Raw genomic sequence first — 14669 nt, 5'->3', positions numbered from 1 at the left:
ACAAAACTGTGCGCAATAGGTTGCATGATGCATAACTTCACTCCCGACGCCCATGGCGAGGCCTGTTTTTGCAACCACGACACCACACAGAGCAGTACAGACGAGCCCAACAACATGCCGAATGGACGACTCAGGATTTGCATCACGTCCTCTTCACCCATGAGTGTCGCTTATGCCATCAACCACACTCGTCGGAGACGTATTTGGAGGCAGCCCGGTCAGGCTGAACACCTTAGACACACTGTCCAGCGAATGCAGCAAGATGGAAGTTCACTGATGTTTTGGCGTGGCACTATGAGGGGGCCGACGTACGTCGCTGGAAGTCATGGAAGGCGCCACAACGGCTGTACGATACGTGAATGCCGTCCTCCGACCGCTAGTGCAACCATATCGGCAGCATATTGGCGAGGCATTCGCCTTCATGGACGACAATTCGCTCCCCCATCGTGCACATCTTGTAAATGACTTCCTTCAGGATAACGACATCGCTCGACAAGAGTGGCCAGCATGTTCCCCAGACATGAACCCTATCGAATATGCCTGGGATAGACTGAAAAGGGCTGTTTATGGACGACGTGAACAACCAACCACTCTGAGGGATCTTCGCCGAATCGTCATTGAGGAGTGGGAGAATCTGGACTAACATGAACTTGTGGATAGTATGCCACGACGACTACAGGCATGCATCAATGCTAGAGGACGTGCTACAGAGTACTAGAGTTACCGCTGTGCACAGCAATCTGGACCACCACCCCTGAGGCTCTCGCTGTATGGTAGTAGAATATGTAATGTGTGGTTTTCATGAGCAATAAAAAGGGCGAAAATGATGTTTATATTGATCTCTATTCCAATTTTCTGTACATGTTCCGGAACTCTCGGAGCCGAGGCGATGCAAAAGGTTTTTTTTTTATGTGTGTAGTGTATTTAAGTAATAGTAAAAAAGTATTTTCTGCTCGTGTTCGAAGATGTAAACAAGCTGAAAACTCCAGAATGAAATTTTCACTTTGCAGCGGAGTGAGCGCTGATATGAGACTTCCCGCCGGATTATAACTGTATGCTGGACCGAGACTTGAACTCCGAACCTCTGCCTTTCGTCGGGAAGTGCTCTACAAGAACAGTAGCCCGCGAAAGATGGAGGTCCCGACTTCGAGTCTTAGCCCGGCACATGGTTTTAAGCTGCCAGGAACTTTCAAGTTAAAAACTGTTTGGTGCAAGGATTATTCTAGATGAACGAAAATAAAAAAAAGAAAAGCAAAAATGTTAATGTTTATGAGTTATTACGCTTGATGGTAGTCTCAGACTCGTCCAGAATTAAATTAATCATGTTATGAAAACTTTTAGATGAACCATAATATGAACGACGTGAAATAAACTCAATTTCTGTTATGGAATTGGCTTGATTTGATTGGTTTGATGTATTGCCCATTTAGAGACCTGTTTCCTTACATTTTGTAACAAGTCGTTCATTTTACAGCTTTTCAAGTAGATTACAAAATATATTCCATACTACAAACAGCAATTATTGTTTTCAGCAATTACAATGGAAGTAATAATAAACTAAAAATACCTCAGAAATTGGTAGAAAAAACACAAAAATATTCAAATATTGAAAAGGTATGTCGATAGATGCTGTGACAAACTTGGAACTTGGATAGCAAGTAAGAGAGAGAGAGAGAGAGAGAGGGAGAGAGAGAGAGATAAATGTTACTCTATTTGAGCTAGCCTGGTCTGAGTGTCCCGGAGCTACTTCGAGCATTGCACTGCCGGTTCGCTACAGTTTAATTTACGGATTTATATTTCTAAACACTATTTACAGAAACACTAAAACTGTTATGTACATTGTGGAAAGCGCAGTGATGTGCGAGTGTAAAGTATGTTATTTCTTGGGGTTATTAATTAACGTTAAGTTCCTATATTATGTGTCTTAAATTTAACTTGTTACGTTGCTTATATACTTAGAGTTGAGTTGCAAATGTGTAATGACCGTGGGATTGATATGCCTGCTGTTGGTGCCTAAGCTAGAGCAGGTTGGGTTGACTGAATTACTCTGTTTATTCTGATACCGCTAAATTATTTTAGATATTGTGTAAGGTTATCTGTGGTACGTGCTGGTGAAAGTGTTCGCTGTTTGAGTGGGTGTGTATTTCGGTGCTGCTGTCTGTGATGGTGCACGAAATGGTGCACACTCTACACAAACATTGTTTCATAACACTTCACTCTCTACACATACACACACAAACATACACACACACACACACACACACACACACACACACACATACATACATACATACATACATACACACACAAACACACTGGTGATCTCTGGGCCATTTTCTGTACCACAAATTAGCATTTGCTATCCTGAAAAAGTGAGTACTGCGCTGGTGTCTGGAGTGCTGCTCTGTATCGGTGACAGTGAAAAAAATATATGTGTTGGGGATCCACGTTGTGTAAAATAGTATATATACTTAGTAAAATTGCAGTACAGATAAAGCAAACTTGTTGTTACTCAAATCACTTCAGTCTGCAGGCTGGAAATGATTATCACTACTTTTTACATAACTATACAATAAAAGAAATGTAGTACAAGTTTTTTGGAAACTTCAGTTTTCCTGCAGCTTTTCCTGGTATCTGTTGCTGTTGCTACAAAACAAATCCACAAAACACTTTTCAGGTGACGTGATGCTCTGAGAGCCCTGTGTTATATAGCCACAAACCTTGTGAAACGTTACGAGTTCTAGAACTGTTTTAAATTGGTTTAACGTGGCAAACAATTAAAAAAAGTAAATGAAATGTATTTGCAATTGTGAATATGAACAACCATCGGCTGCGCAATGAAGTAACGACAATGAAGATTTGTGCTGTACCGGGACTCGAACCCGGTCGCTGTAGGATCAGCCTCTCCGAGCACGTCTCGCGGCCAGACACAGGCTCCCATATTTCGTCAACCACGTGTCTACAGCGTGTACTCGTACGTCCATTTGTTTAATCCCGTAAATCGAAATTAAACTACGCCAGAACACATCATTTAGGCCCGAGGGCACCGACCGGCCGCCGTGTCATCCTCAGAACCACGGATGTCACTGTATGCGGATATGGAGGGTCATGAGATCAGCATATCACTCTCCCGGACGTATGTCAGGTTAGGAGACTGGAGCCGCTACTTCTCAACCAAGTAGCTGCTCAGTTTGCCTCACAAGGGCTGAGTGCACCCTGATTGCTAACAGCACTCAGCACACCTGATGGTCATCCATCCCATTGCTAGCCCAGCCCGACAGCGCTTAACTTGGGTAATCCAAAGAGAATCGGTGTTACCACTGTGGCAAGGCCGTTGGCATAGTCCCCTACAGGGGAGACATTTTACTTGAAAGTCACTTTTCCGATGTCGGCGGATAAACACGGTATTGCCGTGTGTGAGTTGCTCTCGGAGATGCATGCATATCCAAAGGGATATTCGATCGTAATTCAGAGCAACACAGGGACTGCGATGTCGTAGACAAAAAGTGTCGAAGTTACGAAGACGAACTGGTGCCACTTACCAGCTGGTTCTGGTAGGCGGTGACGGCGGTGAACACGGACTCGGGGAAGATGTAGGTGCGGTACTGCTCGCTCTCCAGGTCGGTGATGGGCCCGCCGTGCTCTCGCCACTTGACCAGGTGGATGCGCGGCTGGTAGCGGTGCATCGAGTTCAGCACGATCTGAAACACAAGCCGCAGAGCCCGTCAGCTGTCTGCCTGCTACTGGTATGACTACAACAAGTCTCATTTGTTAATTGCTAGGAGTTTCTATACTGTGTATATCTTCATTTCAACGTGTGCGATAACTTCATTTGCTAATCCTATACAGTGAGCTTTTACGTCTTCAATTTCTCTCAGGAAACAAGTAATGAAGGTGAATTACACAAAGGTTACAAACAACAACTGTGTTCCATTAGTACGTTCCATTAGTAAACTGTGACAGAGTTTCAGTCAGAGCTTGTTAAGTGAAAATATTAAAAATGAAGAATAAAATATCTTCAGGAACGCGGGTTTTCTCCTTCGTTCGAGTGCACCTGATCTATGAAAACACTGATGTATGATTCTGTTAGATGATTAATATCGAAGAAACTTCAAACTGTTTTTTACTAAAAAAGTTATAATGAATTCACGGTATTCACAGTGGGTGAAGGCTGTTAAAGCCGCTTTAGCTGTTATGTAGTCCTTTATTGGGAACACTGCCGGTTTCGCACCGTTACAGGTGCATCCTCAGGTGTTGCACTCTTAAGCAAAACGTAATATTTTTAGAATAGGACTTTATGAAAGAGGAAAAATTTTTTTATAAAAATTCTTAAAAGTATTTTTCAGACGTGCATTAACCGAAAAATGGTGAAAAAAATTTTAATAGCATTACTCACTTGATTAACCCTCAAGCAGTCGGGAAGCTGTTATGTCCAACACTTCAGTAGCAAAGCGAAAATGTTGATCCATTATGGGTTGTTGTCAGTTGTAAAATTGGTATTAAGCACCAATAGGTGAATCTCAAACTGAACACGTGAGGTTATAAGAGCTAGTGTAAAAAATGATTACACTCTTTAAAATTACGGCTAAAGCGTGCAAAAATCTTTAACCGTAATCGAGATATATAATGTCTTTGGGTTCTACGAAAGCAAATGATAGCAACCTGACAAAAGTACTGATAACTCACCATTACTAAAATTTGAAAAAAGCGACTGTTTCTTACGCCAGTGCTGCGGACTGCTAATCAGTGGTGTTGAACTACAAACTCATATTGCCAAACATTTAACCCGAGTTTGATACCATGAATCATTCTGTTATAGCTTTTACACTGGCTGAAACCTGCTGCGGCAATACTGCACGCATGTAAGAATTATCTCTATCTACTGCTTTCTGATAGCAGTACTGCGCGGAACACATCTAATTATTGATTATTCTTCAGGAGTTATTTTGTCAGTACATATCCATTAACGAAATGTACTCGCCAGACTAATTTACGGCTGCTCTATCGATTAGTCACATAAAATTTGAGCTTCAGGAATATTTCTCTTGTAATGAGAACCAAGTAATGTTGTCCGTTGGCGCTGGTAGTCGCATGATACACTCTCTTTATTAGGTCACTCCACCCACATATTCCGCAAACAAAACTGAAAACGTCCGGAAACACAGAAGAACAATGGCATACGGACCTTCAGGAGAGATATTTTCTATTATCATATAATTTAACAACACGCTGAACGTGAACATCTGCGCAAATGCTATGTGGAAATGACGAGTTTATTTGAGTTTATAGGATCATGATAGTGCGAGAATCGCGTATGACAACTGTATTTTATCTGAAAACTTGACGCAGCACTCTGCAGTCGGTTGAATTACTAATGTATGTAAGTGTAAAATGACGTATCAATAGAATCATAATATAACTGTTACTTCACGGCATATTTCATTCCCCTATATAATGTTCATATGATGGCAGGAAGAACTACTGTGGCAATGCAGAGCTGAAAGCACGTCAGCAATAAGAGAGTAATGTACAAGGTAAAAGTTTACATAATTTACAACTTGTCAAGACGTGTTCAAATTAAATGACAGCACGGATGATGAATGAATAAGAAAGCAGCAGGTAAGTCTAGAGTGTGTAACTCGAAGAATGTTGGAGAGAGAAGAAATGATATCTGGAAGCTGACATCGATAGTCGAAAATGTTAAGCAAGAGTACTGGCTAGAAACTATTGATGTATAGCAGATTACAGAGATTACTGTGGATAGACCAGCAGCGTTGGGGACTCTGAAGTCTTACTACCCGAAAAAATACACACACACAGCGAGAGAGAGAGAGAGAGATGCGTTAAAAAAAATGGTTCAAATGTCTCTGACCACTACGGGACTTAACTGCTGTGGTCATCAGTCCCCTAGAACTTAGAACTACTTAAACCTAACTAACCTAAGGTCATCACACACATCCATGCCCGAGGCTGGATTCGAACCTGTGACCGCAGCGGTCGCGCGGTTCCACACCGTAGCGCCTAAAACCGCTCGGTCACTCCGGCCGGCGAGATGCGTTCAGTGTGATACCCACCACGGCGCTTCCATAGGGCTGGTGGCTTTTCCAGTGTCTCCTGCCCTGTTCCTACTTCATCGCTCCGAGACAACAACGCTAACCTTTTCCTATAGTGAACGTGCATTAGATACGTGTGCATGCAACAATCTACCGGAAGAAAATTGTAAGTCGGATGGATCAGGCATTTGAATTTTAAATGGGCAGTTTAAGCGACTATTATGATGTGATTCGTCCATACAAATTTATTTTATAATGAAGGAGTTCGAAGGATTGAGTCAGGAACGGCTTTTTTCTCCACAGACGTTACCCTCAACTTGAGAAATTATTAACTTACGTGCTACTTGCTCTGACATGAAATACCAAACTGATGAATCATCAAAAATCGTGGCATGTGCAAAAACTATTACAAACAGTTGAGAACAAATGATGCTACTAACTTATTCATTGGTGGTCATTCATCAGGAATTGTGCATCCACGGATATAGAGAGGATTTGCAAGCTTTTACCCGTTATGCTCAAGATATAATATTGTACAATAAATATCCAGAAAGGTATTAGACATGTCTGATTAATTCATTACATAGAACCGAGTCTTTATCATAAAGCAAGTCTAAGCACTTTCATACGTTACTGCCATTGTGACAAATTACAGCTATGTTTGTACTTTCCAAAAAATTCATCAGTACAGCTTATAGAATGTTTCCATGATGATGATAAACACTTTTAGGATGATGAATAAAGGCAAGTATATTACCTTGAGACAACGAATCTTTGGCCCGGAAATTATTAAGCCGAAAGCTACGACGCGATGTACTGTGGGCTAATTCTGCCGGAGGAATGTGACAACCTACAAATCGTTCTTTGTACGACGTAATAAACCAGTAAATTATGCACATATCATCAAACACAGGGCATGCTAGTATGACAAACATGTAGGCATATATCGTGAGAAGTTGGGACAGAAAACTTTATCAAGTGACGGTAGCTATTCCACTTACTCTTCGTGCACGTATGTGGTTTCAGCTAGGCCTCATTAACATGTAAGCATTAGTTATTACCTCTTTCGAGACAGTAATTTCCTATTAACGACATTTTTCTGTGGGTTGCAATCACAATTCAAACCGTAGTACAGTAACAAACACTATAAAATTTAAATAATTATCTCACATAATCAGATACAGAGGCTCTACAAATACTGATTGCGCCAGTACTTCACATTCCGTTTAAATTTCATAGTTTCGTCGTGCTGATGCCAGTTCCGGAAAACTTCGCATGCTGGGCTGCCTACATAGCGTAGGTACGGGTCGTTCCAAGTAAACATTCCGGCCAACCTGCAAGTGGGTTCATTACGTCAGCCACTACCTTGGTTGACACTACGCTAGTGTGAAGTCGGCATAGTAAACAAACTGTTTCCAATCCGTTTAGAGACGATAACAATATATACGTATACCGGAAATATAAACACTTTGCTGAAACAATTTCTATGTAGATAAATTGGTATTATATGGTCGATACATCGACAGTACCGATACATTTCCCCGACATATCGGGCTTTCGTAATTCTACTTTCCAAATGCTTTTACTAGCTGTTGATGTAAGTAATCACAGTTATTCACACATCCTGTCAAATGCTCTTGTCGTCGTCGTCGTCGTCATCGTTGTTATCTTAATCCTGAGTACTGGTTTGATGCAGATCTCCACGCTAGTCTCTCTCTTACAACTCTTTCCATCTTTAGATAACTTCTGCAGCCTATATGCGTCTGATCTTGCTAATTGTATTCAAGCTTTAGTTTCCCTCTACAAACTTTGTCCCCAAACTTATCTCCATTATCAAATTAAGTCTCAGGATCCGACGTATCACCTCTTTTAGGCAAGTTCTGTGACGTATTTAGTGTAATTAAACGCCTCTAGAAACTTAATTTAAAACCGATGAAAATATATCGATTTTTTCCCAAAAATTTTAAAAACTTCTTGATACAGTCCGTCTACAAATCAATAATTAAAAACTGTTATGAAACAAATTTACATAATGAGTATACTGTTTCGAACTTAACATTTTTTTTGAAAGACAAGAATGACTCCATTCTGGCCCATCAAAAATACAATGAATCGATTATATCGATACTTTTCAGGCGATAATTTGCAGAGTGTGACATCATGAGATTTGCCGCTAACTTGTTCTATATACACATTTACGTTAACACCACTCACAGATTAGGTCTTATGCTAGTTCCGACTCTCCCACTGCAGCCTGAATGGCAGTACATGCAGCGATCTATGATCGCGGGACATGTAAACAACACTATACTAAATGATACTGCAGTCCCTGTGTTGTTCAGAGGTACTTCTGAACAACACAGGCGCTGGAATATTGCATTTATCCGTCGACACCGCGCAAGCGACTTTGAACTGAAATACATTTCCTGTACGAGCGCTGGTTGTAGGCATATGGTTGACGATGTATGAAAATTTTGGTCTACCCGGTAGTCGTACTCGGATAGGCTAATGGTAAGGCAACCGCTCGCGATAAGTGGAAAATCCGGCGTCGAATCGTGGTCCAGCAGAAATTTTCTTTGTCGGCATTCCATTATAAAGCTGGTGGCTATCCATATTCCCAACTGCGCATACCTTTCATGTATGTGAACAGCATGTCGTCAGTCCCTCTATTCAAGCAGCTCCGCATTTGACCTCATGAGGGCAGGTGGAGCCTACACACCCGTCCCCACCGCAGAAAAATCTGAGATCGAGAATCGAACCCAGGTCATTTGGCTATGGAAATACCTGTATATATACTGGAGGAAATTTTGTAATTTCTAAGGCCGATTATCTCCAGCAATACTGCTTAATGTGGGTCACATAGAGACGCTGGCCGCGGTAGTGACGGAAGGAGCGCCTGCAAGCCGCTAGCGTCGGCGCTGCTGCTGGAGTCTGGAGTGTGGCTGGAGCAGCGCGCGACGCCCCGCGGGGCGCTGGCCATTCCTCAGAGGCTTATCCCGGGCCACCCACCTCCCACCAAGCCGGCAGCGGCTCCCGGAACTCCCACGGCGCAGACCGCGGCCGCCCAGCTACACACACACATAAACACACACACACACACACACACACACATATCATCTGTAACGGCCCAGCGCTCTCCACTCTCCCTGCTGATCCAACTCCCTCCTTGTCGAGCGGAAACCACAACAAGACGACGACATTCGGTCGAGCGCGATACACTTATAGCGTGAAATGACGTTTGTCTCCGTCGTTTATCTGTGGCATAGCGTTAATAAATAGCACCTGAACTGAAATGATGCGACAGTACCTGTCACAATCTTCATTTATTCACTGATAATATGGCACCAACTTAGTCAAGGATATATTTCAAGTAGTAGAAATGCTAGTGAACACAGCCTCTGTGCTTTCCATATGCGACGTCACATAGTGAACGTACGAAGAACTCAGGAACGTAAGTGATCCACCTAGAGTGCTACGACGACCATTGGCATAACATGCACTGTACTTGATTAACATCTTACTTTTAATACATGAGTTCATTCTTAGTGAGACTTTACTTGATTCCAGCTTTCATTATTAATACCATGAAATGTTTATTAGCTGCATTTGAGTACAAGGCGTAAGTAACATGAAGAAATGAGATTATATTTTCATCATCATCACCACCACCACAACCACCACCAACGTCGTCATCATCATCATCATCATCATCATAATCGCCGACCGGAGTGGCAGAGCGGTTCTAGGCGCTACAGTCTGGAACCGCGCGACCGCTACGGTCGTAGGTTCGAATCCTGCCTCGGGCATGGTTGTGTGTGATTTCCTTAGGTTAGTTAGGTTTAGGTAGTTCTAAGTTCTAGGAGACTGATGACCTCAGAAGTTAGGTCTCATAGTGCTCAGAGCCATTTGAACCATTTTTGAATCATCATAATCTTCGCAGCCGCTGCCGTCGTCGTCGTAAGCCATTTGACATCTTCCAGACTTGACAGTCGTGCATGCTCCATTTTAATGTAGCTTGTGACGCATCTAATCGCGTACTTCTGTCTTCCCCAAGTCAGTGAGGTTGTTCACACTGGAAGACAGAGGTACATAATAAATATTCATATCACAAGCTGCACCACGATGGAGCATTCCAAGATTTTCATTAATTATTGCAACTGTGTACGTCACAGTTCTGCATATCTTCTATTGCTTAGGGAGGATGAGATTGTGACTAAAATCAATTATCAAAATTAAAATAAGTGCAAGAGTGCATTGCATGTTGAATGGTGCATGGAGCATTTGTACTTTTTACACATAAATATTTTTTTTTTTAAATTTATTGTTTTGTCAAATTTTCAACAACAACAAAAAATGTCCTAGTAGTGAAACTCAACCTGCTATATAATAACAGGTAGCAGGCCTTTACTTGAGAAATAAATGAATTGCATGGTGCCGTTCCTCACGTATGTACAGAGTGAATCAGAACTCTAGCGACAGACTTTCAGAGGTGATAGTGTGCCTCCAAAAGCCGCCTCTCCCCTCCAAATAAAAGTCGAATAAACATGGACTCTAAAATACATACCTTTAAAGCAATGAACAAGCACTTGTTCTTCTTTGCTACTGTAAAAGTGAACAAGAAGTCACAGCTCTAAAGAAATCCGTTTTAGAGTCCATCTTTACACTGTTTTTCTTGTTTTGATCCGTACCATCTTCACCCTAAATATGGAAAGCAAATAGTTTGTAATAGAAGAGATGTGTTCATAGTATCGAAGACGATTAAGTGCTCATAGCTCTGAAGGTATGCATTTTGCAGCACATGTTTAGTAGAAATTCCTTCCTTGCTTTGGTCCATATCACCACCTCTGACAGTTTATCACCTGAGTTGTGATTCGCCCTGCATATTACTTCCACTACCCATATAAATTATTTTTCCACGCTGACCGTCACACAACTCCTCTCACGTACAACGATGCGAGCACTCTAACGAAACAACCACACTGTAAAACCTACAATCCCTTACTTCAGCTGATACGGTGCGCTGTCATATATTGGCGATGTAATGACTTATACATTGTTAAGCTAAAGGTTACCGGAAGCCAGTAAGGGCTCTCCAAGATAGGAGATCAGAGGCACGCAGCAAAGAACACGGAAAAGTGGTAGCTTTTAGATTACCGGAGGTGAACAGGAACGCTAGTGCCTTCTGAATTGCAGACGCTCTAGGTAGCTGTCCCATGTGAGAAGTTTCACTTCAGAGAATTAACTGGTAACTCCATCCACCGCCTAGAGACTGTCGTAACGCGTCACAGTGGAAGATAGTAACAAAAAGCAGAAGTGTTGGTATTTGCCCCTGAGAACCGCAACATCAGTTGGTTTACACTGGTTAGAGAGCTGATACAACCCTACCACTGAGTAGGAGAATGAGAGGAATCTGAATGTGGTCGGCCAGAGGCACCGTGGAGGTGAAAAGCCACCAGTCAGACACGCTGAAGCTCGTGAAGTGTTGGTGGATTAGTGGGCAGACTCTAGATAGAAGAATTAGTGCGCCGCCAAAATCCTTTAATAACCTATGTTTCTGTATTCAGAGAGAGAGCTCAGTCAGGTAATTGGGACGCCAACTCCATGCCGCTCGCTGCCAGCCTCGGTAAAGTCCGACATGTCTGTTACTCTCCCTTGGAGTGCTGCTCTCAAAGTTTGTACTTAAAATGTACCTATTGTTCGCTGCTTCTGTCACGGCTCATTTCACAATCTCAGATACTGACTTCTGTTGTGCGACCCGTTGCACCCTTTGCTCTCTCAAATGTTTCGAACCAGCCTTCAGTAAATTAGTTTGATTGCAAATAAATAGTATTAATCGGAACCCCGAATATCAATGCTTCTGCTGCGAACATGCTATCCAGGTTTAAAATCCGCTCCTCTCGTAGGTGTGACAGTGCTTGCGCTACGGCAAACAGTCAAACTGCCTTCACTGGAAGGTTGAGGTATCAGTCTTCTCACTGCTTTCATGCGGCCCGCCACGAATTCTTTTCCTGCGCCAACCTCTTTACCTCAGAGTAGCACTTGCAACCTACGTCCTCAATTATTTGCTGGATGTATTGCAATCTCTATCTTCCTCTACAGTTTTTGCCCTCCACAGCTCCCTCTAGTACCATGGAAATCATTCCCTGATGTCTTAACAGACAGCGTTTTCCACATATTCCCTTCCCTTCCGATTCTGCGCAGAGCCTCCTCATTCCTTACCTTATCAGTCCACCTAATTTTCAACATTCGTCTATAGCACCACTTCTCAAATGCTTCGATTCTATTCTGTTCAGGTTTTCCCATAGTCACTGCCATACAAAACTGTGCTCCAAACCTACATTCTCCGAAATTTCTGTCTCAAATCAAGGCCTATGTTCGATACTAGTAGAGTTCTCTTGGTCAGGAATGTCCTTTTTGCCAGTGCTAGTCTGTTTCTGATCTCCTCCTTGCTTCGCCTAGGTAGCAGAATTCCTTAAGTTCATCCACTCCGTGACCATCAATAGTGATGTTAAGTTTCTCGCTGTTCTAATTTCTGCTACTTCTCATTACTTTCGTCTTTCTTCGATTCACATTCAATCCATTACTCATTAGACCGTTCATTCTATTCAGGAAATCACGTAATTCTTCATCACTTTCACTTAAGATAGCAATGTCGTGAGCGAATCATATCACTGACTCCTTTTACCTCGAATTTTAATTCCACTTCTGAGCCTTTCTTTTATTTCCATCATTGCTTCTTCGATGTACAGACTGAATAGTTGGGTCGAAAGACTACATCCGTGTCTTACCCCCTTTCTAATACGAGCACTCCGTTCTTGGTCGTCCACTCTTATTATTCCCTCTTGCACATATTGAAACTTCCCCTCCGAATGAAAAGAAAAGAATGTGCTGGTAAAACATCTACGTTACTTGATTTTCAAACTCCAGAGTGAAACTGAACCTACTGAAACAGTTTTCTCTTTACTTATTCTGATCATTACTAAACTGACGCACAATATTTTAGCGCAACGCAATCTGGCTTTCAATAATCCTTACAAAAAAATAGCCCTGACTAACAATAACCTGTACCCTTCAATATAACCCGCCTCTCCCTATAGCCTACCCCTATTTTTCTCAGAATTTCGAACATCTTGTACCATTTTACATTGTCGAGCGCTTTATCCAGGTCGACAAATAATATGAACCTGTCTTGGTTTTTCTTTAGTCTTCCTTCCATTATCAGTCGCAACGTCAGAATTCCCTCTCTGGTGCTCTTACCTTTCCTAAGGCCAAACTGGTCGTCATCTAACAAATTCTCAATTTTCTTTTCCATTCTTCTTGATATTACTTTTGTAAGTAACTTTGATGCTTGAGCTGTTAAGCTGATTGTGAATTCTCGCACTTTTCAGCTCTTGTAGTCTTCGAAATTGTGTGGACGGTATTTTTCCGAAAGTCAGACGGTACGTCGACAGACTCATATATTTTACCCACCAACGTTTTGTTACCACTTCCCCTAATGATTTGCTCCTAACCGGTCGGAAATTGCAGACTGACCTGCAAGCCCCTGTCTTCCCTCGGTCCTGTGTTAGGACACGACAGCGCTTACTGCGTGTGTGTGTGTGTGTGTTTGTGTGTGTGTGTGTGTGTGTGTGTGTGTGTGTGTGTGTATGTGTGTGTGTTTGCTGGGAGGAGCGTGGAGGTGTATTTTGTCGGAATACATTTGGGCAAGAGCACGGCAGAGATGCCTTAAACGGGAAGTTATCTGACAAGACGAGTAGGTCCTATGAGGCACGGTGTGTGCCCGCGGACGCGGCCGTCCACACATCAGCGGCGACGACTCGTGGAATGCGAGAGCGGCTGGGCCCAGCGTACGCCGGAATGCGGCGGCCGGCTCCGGCTGCGGATGCGGCTGGCCGCGGTGCGAGCGATACCATCGTAAAGCTCGCACCCTGGCGACGAGACGCCAGGAATCCCATTACGGGGCCTCGCACATATGTTCCTTGTCAGGGCGCCGGAACCTCTCTTGTCGCGGGCCGCCGTGTTACGTTCCACGCGCGTGGAGCGCACCCAGCCCCCACACCCCCTCCTCCTACCGCTCGTACGAGTTTCCTCCGTCACCTCCAGTCCAGTCCATCCCAGTATGAGTCCGTGTTCCCTGACTTCTAGAAGGCGTTCGACAAAACTCCGCATTGCCGCCTAATGAACAAAAGACTTGCGCTCCGAATATCAGACCAACTGCGTGACTGATCAGAAGAGTTCCTAGGCAACAGAGCACAGCGCGCCTTTCTCACCAGAAAAACATCTTCAGACGCAAAAGTAAATTCAAGCGTACTCCAAGAGAGTGATGTCGGTCCATTACTTTTCACAACAGGTATAAATCAACCAGTAGTTAACTTCTGAAGTTCCACAAGGCGGATAACGCTGTCGTATACACAGGAATGGCGACGCTACGAAATGTAGGAACGCCTGCAGAGGATCGATGCTCAGAGCAGGGATTGGCAACTGACCCTCAACAAAAACAAATGTAACCTATTGCACATAAATAGGCAGAAAGGTCCATTATTGTATGATTACGCGATTGTAGAACAGGCACCGGAAGAAGTCACATGTGTTAAATAAGAGGTACGAAGTGATTTT

The 14669-nt window shown here is 43.0% G+C and overlaps 1 protein-coding gene across 1 annotated transcript in view; it reads right to left on the bottom strand.

Annotated features, from left to right (window-relative positions):
• LOC124594410 (T-box transcription factor TBX20-like) overlaps positions 1-14669 on the bottom strand; it is a 494737-nt gene that overhangs the window by 48526 nt on the left and 431542 nt on the right. The window contains exon 5 of the mRNA XM_047132779.1: positions 3543-3701. Within this exon, the coding sequence (XP_046988735.1) occupies positions 3543-3701 (159 nt within the window). The remainder of the gene's footprint in view (positions 1-3542; positions 3702-14669) is intronic.

Source organism: Schistocerca americana, chromosome 2 (genome assembly GCF_021461395.2).
Source record: "Schistocerca americana isolate TAMUIC-IGC-003095 chromosome 2, iqSchAmer2.1, whole genome shotgun sequence".
NCBI classification, from domain to species: domain Eukaryota; kingdom Metazoa; phylum Arthropoda; class Insecta; order Orthoptera; family Acrididae; genus Schistocerca; species Schistocerca americana.
Note: the sequence above shows the minus strand (reverse complement) of the source record. Positions and strands in the feature narration are given on the sequence as shown.